General features: G+C 44.0%; 1 protein-coding gene across 1 annotated transcript in view; it reads left to right on the top strand.

Moving 5' to 3' along the window:
- The window catches only part of CHCT1 (CHD1 helical C-terminal domain containing 1), a 6,941-nt gene extending 6,393 nt beyond the window's left edge, over positions 1-548 (top strand). Inside the window, exon 5 of the mRNA XM_007122879.2 lies at positions 463-548. Within this exon, the coding sequence (XP_007122941.2) occupies positions 463-548 (86 nt within the window). The remainder of the gene's footprint in view (positions 1-462) is intronic.
- The last annotated feature ends 5,583 nt before the right edge of the window (positions 549-6,131 follow it).

Here is a 6,131-nt window from a genome sequence, read left to right as displayed (position 1 = left end):
CGCGCCCCCTGCATCGGCAGGCGGACTCTCAACCACTGCGCCACCAGGGAAGCCCCATGAGTCAGTTCTTAAGGAAAAAGATGGCAACGGTGTTTGCAAACAACCCAGCAACAAAGTACTGGGAATTGGGTTGTGAAACCAGAGAGAGGAGTGGGGAGGAATCAGAGTCGGAAGCCAGAGGTCTAGTCCCAACTGTACCCCTAACTTGACTTAGGCTTTGAGCAGCAGCCCATTTCCTTACTCTGTGCCTGTGTGAGATCCCTCAACTGTAAATTGGAGGGATACCATCTCCCTACCTCACAGGATTTCTGTGAGAAAAGAGTAAGGGACATAGGTTGGAAGCAAGATAAGATTTTGTTGTTCTTCCTTTGAGTCCCTATCACGCCCCCCACATGTTACAGAATGAGATTCTCTTACTATTCGTGATGTCATCAGCACTGTCTCCGACTTTCCCTTTTTCAGGTTCTTTAAGGAAACTTCCTCAAAAACCAAAACTCAAGAGAAAGAGGATTAAGGAAGCCCCAGAAACTCCAGAGACCTGCCCATAAGAATACCCAGCTGGAGCAGAGGGCCAGCTCACCCTGGATCCCGGAGCACTTGTACCTGAGGGAGTGGGGGACCAATGAGGGGAAAGAAGAAATTGTCTTTATCAAAAGGATACTCAGGTCTTAATTATGTATAAATGGGGCAAGGAAATAAACATCCTTAACACAGTTTGACTTGGCTAAGGTGGTCACTGTGTCAAGGACCATCAGTCTGGGTGGAGATACATGTAAATAGACGTTACAACGGGGTGACACAGGTGGGAGTGGAATGGGCCTGGGGTCAGTCAGAGAGTGATAAGTCTGGCGCCTGCCTAAATCATCTGCCCTTGACCTTGTGGGAAAGTGAGTGGGGGGACAGTGAGAAGGGAGATGCCAGGAATGAGCTGGTGTGACTCGGTTATCAGGCGAAGTGCATGGAAGTGAGAGACAGTAGAGGCAGGAGACCAAAGAAGTAACCATATTAATAGTCTTAGCTAGGAACTATACTCAGTATTATGTAATAAGCTATAAGGGAAGAGAATCTGAAGAAGAATAGCATACATGTGTATAACTGAACCACTGTGCTGTACACCTGAAACTAACACGATACTGTAAATCAACTATATTTCAATTTTTAACAATTAAAAAAAAAAAAGTCTTAGCTAGGATGTTGGTTCAAACCTGTGGTCCAAAATTGGCAGCCCATGTGCTGAATTCAGACCACTGATGTGTTTTGTTTGCCCCTTGTGGTGGTCTACTTGTTTAAAACATTTTTATAAAAAAAAGTCAGTTGCCAATATTAACTTGGTACATTTCACATTAGAAACAACAGCAGTTTAACAAACTGGCCACACTTGGACCTGTCTTCTCAAATGACCACACCTGGCTGGGGCTTGAGACACACATGGGGCTCAGGTTTCACTGATACTCTTTCCAGTTCACCACAGTGCCCACCCTCCCTGTTGCCTTACACACTGGCCTTCTTCATTTCCTTTCTATCACCTTTTGATCCTTTTAGCCTTTAGTATTTGTTACCCTTAGGGTACATACAAATGCAATGAAGCTGTGCATGAATGGGGGAGGAGTGAATCTGTGAGACTAAGGTAAAGTTGACAGTTTTTGGTGACAGAAGTGGGAGATGAGAAAGGAAGGGAAGGGGAGGAAGTGAAGGTGGTACATTGTTTCTAGCTAGAAAGGCCAGGTGGATGGAGGTCAATTCCAGGAGGAGAAGCTGGTCCAATTGTATTCCAAGAACACAGAAGAATCAGGACTCTGCTAGCAGCAGCAACATATAGTGCCCAGTATGGGCTGGAGTGGATGGGACCAGAACAAATGTGTGTGACCCTTTTTCCTTTCCTCCCTCAATTTGTACTCAGGAGTGAATATCATCAAAGATTTAAAATGTTAAAATGAATATCAGTCTATGGGCTTCCCTGGTGGCGCAGTGGTTGAGAATCCGCCTGCTGATGCAGGGGACACGGGTTCGTGCCCCGGTCCGGGAAGATCCCACATCCCGCAGAGCGGCTGGGCCCGTGAGCCATGGCCGCTGAGCCTGCGCGTCTGGAGCCTGTGCTCTGCAACGGGAGAGGCCACAACGGTGAGAGGCCCGCGTACCACAAAAAAAAAAAAAAAAAAAAAATGAATATCAGTCTAGACCTGAAGACCAAGTACAGGGAAGCATAAACAGGGAAGGAGGTGGCAGCCCCAGCTGCTTCTTTGTTCCTGGTACCCATTGCCTCCCAGAAGCAAAATGAGAGGCTAAGGCAGGGGCCTGGGATCAGGCTTACTGGGTGTTCCTGACAGTCCTGACAAAGCAGGGAGGATTTTATATGGGAAAAGAATCTGAAAAAGAATGGGTATATGCATATGTATAACTGAATCACTTTGCTGTACACCTGAAACAAACACAACATTGTAAATCAACTATACTCCAATATAAAATAAGAATTAAGTTAGAAAAAAAAAGCAGGGAGGATTTGTGACAGAAGGGCAAGCAGGCTGGAGGGTAACCCTGATGACTGGGGGCTCTCCAATTTTCTCTACCCCTCTGAGAGATTTCACTGACAAGTCCCAGGGAAAGGGCTGGCTGTTTGGGGAACGGATCAGAATAAGAAGGTGAACCCTGTGTGTGAGGCAGCACCGCCACCTAGAGGAACTATGGAACTCTACAGCCTTCTTCTTCCCGTGGAAAGAGATGGAGAGACCAGGAGGAAATGGGGGAGCTTCCTACCAGCCTTGAGGACAATCAAGAGGCCTGAAAGCAAAATGGGCAACAGGTGAGGCTTGGTTTTGGGGGCCTCTTAACTCCTTCCTCAAATTCAGTAGCATCTCAGAATTCTGAAAAGGCAGATCACATGACATTGCTCTGCTCAAAGGCCCTCCAACAGCGCAGAGGCTTTTTAGGGCAGTGAAAATACCCTATATGATTCTAGAATAGTGGATACATGTCATTATACATTTGTCCAGACCCACAGAATGTGCAACACCAAGAGTGAACCCTAATGTAAACTATGGACGCTGGGTGATTATGTTGTAGCAATGCAGGTTCATCAGTTGTAATCAATCTACCCCCGATGGGGGATGTGGGTAATGGGAAAGGCTGTGCATGCGTGGGGATGGCAGTATACAGGAAATCTGTGTACCTCCTGCTCAATTTTTCTGTGAGCCTAAAACTTCTCTGAAAATAATGTATTAAAACAAACAAACAAGCAAAACCTTCCAAAAGCTTTTTCCCTCATGCAGGTTAAAAGCCAGTCTTTGCAAGGACCTGCAAGGCCCTGGATGATCTATCCCTGTTCATTCTGTGGCCTCTCTGCCCTTATCCTTGCTTTTCTCATACCTATCAAGCATACTCCTGCCTGAGGGCTTTTTCACTGGCTGTTTCCTCTGTCTGGAATGTTCTTTCCCAAGCAATTACAATAGTACCCAGCATGTAGCAGACACTTAACACACATTTGATGAATGAATGATTTAATGAATAAATGAACCAAAATAGACCTTTCGCCCAAACACCACCTGGTTCAGAGGGGATAAAAGAGGCCCAAGAGGAAAGGTAACTTCTCCAAGGTTGAGAAGGAAGTCAATGCCAGAAGTGGGACTAGAATTCAGGCCTGATGACCCCAGGCCAGCACACATAACCACACACCAAGGACACATGCTCTACCTGCTCTCAGCCAACACGCTCACTTCCCACAAAATGTAACACAAGACCCGATGTATGACTTCTCCTAGGATCGGCTGTATTTTCTTAGTAACAATATCTCTAAGGTGGACTTGGGGACACCAGAAATAGGGGGTGGGGGAGGTTATTTGGGGGTGGGGAGCCTTGGTGGAAACCCCAAACCACACCTTGACCTAAGCTGCCTGTGGATAGGCTCACCCTGAGGAACATGACTCACTGATGGCTCCTCTCCTAGTGAATAATGGATACTTTCCCTAAAGTCTCAAACAGAAGAGTCTCCTGACCACAGATGTAATGATTGACTGCTACCTGACCCACGCCCATCCCAGGCTCCAGAGTTTCCTGGCCGTCTCCTCTTCATAATAGCACTGCAGCAAATGCTATGACTCAGAAGAGATGGCAAAGTGCTTTGCATCCATTCTCCTCCGACCTTCATGTCAAACTTGTGACGGAGATTCCACCCCATTATAGAGAAGAAAAGAGGGGCTTAGGGGCTACCACAGCTGAATTGAGAGATGGACTTTCCAGGTCTACTGTCTCCATATCCAGTGCTCCTGGGTTTTGACTTTACAATTTTTTTCCTTTGTGCAGGCAGACATTTCCTATTTTTATATAGTTAAATTATCAGTCTTTTCTTTTATGGCTTCTTTATGACTTCGAAAGATCTTCTTCACTCAGAGAATATTTAAAATTCTATCTTTCCTTCTTCTAGCACCTTCTTCTAGGGTTTCAGTTTTTACATTTAAATCTTTGGTCTATCTGAAATTTATTTTGATTTAAGTTGTGTAATAGGATTCCAATATATATATTTTTCAGGTGGCTAAATTGTTATCCTTGCACGTGTGGGAATGTATTTATAGGATATAACATATAAGGGAAAAATCCACCTCTTCTACACTGTTTTGAAATGTCACGCTTATCATATATTAAGTTCCTGACTTATTTGGGTCTATTTCTGAACTTTGTGTTCTGGTCTATTGATCTGTCTGTTCATGTAGAGTTGGGTTTTAATGAAAAAGGAGAAAAAGATATACAATAACAAAACAGGATATGATAGGAAAAGAGTATACAGATCCTAAAGAGAACCAAATGAAATTTTTAAAATGAAAAATAATTATTGATATTAAAAACGTAATAGTCAAGTTAAACAGAAGACAACATCTGAATTCACAGATTAATATTGACATCATAAAGCAAAATACTGTAACCAGACATTATGGGCCTCCAGCTAAGCAGTATGTTTGCAAAAAATTTGAAACTGAATCTGATCAGATTTCTAGCTCTATTACCAGTTCATAGGAAATACAAGGGACTGAGGAGCACATTAAATGATACCATGGGGACAGAATCAGCAAACTCTTGAAGATGTGAAAATTCACAGAACAAACAAACCTGTTACTTTAATATATAAACTTCAAAGGGGGGGAAAAAAGAGGAAGAGAAAATCTAAAAATTAAAAGAGATTGAAGAACTATGACCAAAGGACATAAGAGGACCATGCTTGCACCCTGATTAGAACAAACCAGTTCTACAAAAACGTTTCTGAAACATTCAGGGAAATTGAACATGGGCTGACAAATTTGATGATATAAAAGGATAAGTCAATATTTCTTAAGTGCGGTAATAGTATTTTGGAGTGTTTTATATATATATATATATATATATATATTTTTTTTTTTTTTTTAAGATTTTTAATTTTTTTTTTTGGCCATGCTGCGTGGCATGAGGGATCTTAGTTCCCCGACCAGAGTTTGAACCCCTGCCCGCTACAGTGGAAGCATGGAGTCTTAACCACTGGACCACCAGGGAAGTCCCTGGAGTTATATATTTTTAAAGCCTTTATATTTTAAACAGTAAAATATTTGTAGACAAAACAATATGATTCTTGGATTTGATTTAAAATAATCCAGGACTTCCCTATGGTGCAGTTGTTAAGAATCTGCCTGCCAATGCAGGGGACACGAATTGGAGCCCTGGTCCAGGAAGATCCCACATGCCGCGGAGCAACTAAGCCCGTGCACCACAACTACTGAGCCTGCGCTCTAGAGCCCGCGAGCCACAGCTACTGAAGCCCGTGCGCCTAGAGCCCCTGCTCTGCAACAAGAGAAGCCACTGCAATGAAAAGCCCGCGCACCGCAAAGAAGACCCAATGCAGCCATAAATAAATAAATAAATTTATATATTTAAAATACCTCCTTTAAAAAAAAATAATAAGAGGCTTCCCTGGTAGCGCAGTGGTTGAGAGTCCGCCTGCCGATGCAGGGGACACTGGTTCGTGCCCCGGTCCGGGAAGATCCCACGTGCCGCGGAGCGGCTGGGCCCGTGAGCCATGACCGCTGAGCCTGCGCATCCGGAGCCTGTGCTCCTCAACGGGAGAGGCCACAACAGTGAGAGGCCCGCGTACCGCAAAAAAAAAAAAAAAAATC

Source organism: Physeter macrocephalus, chromosome 14 (genome assembly GCF_002837175.3).
Source record: "Physeter macrocephalus isolate SW-GA chromosome 14, ASM283717v5, whole genome shotgun sequence".
NCBI classification, from domain to species: Eukaryota; Metazoa; Chordata; class Mammalia; order Artiodactyla; family Physeteridae; genus Physeter; species Physeter macrocephalus.
This window is presented reverse-complemented; position numbering and strand designations above follow the sequence as displayed.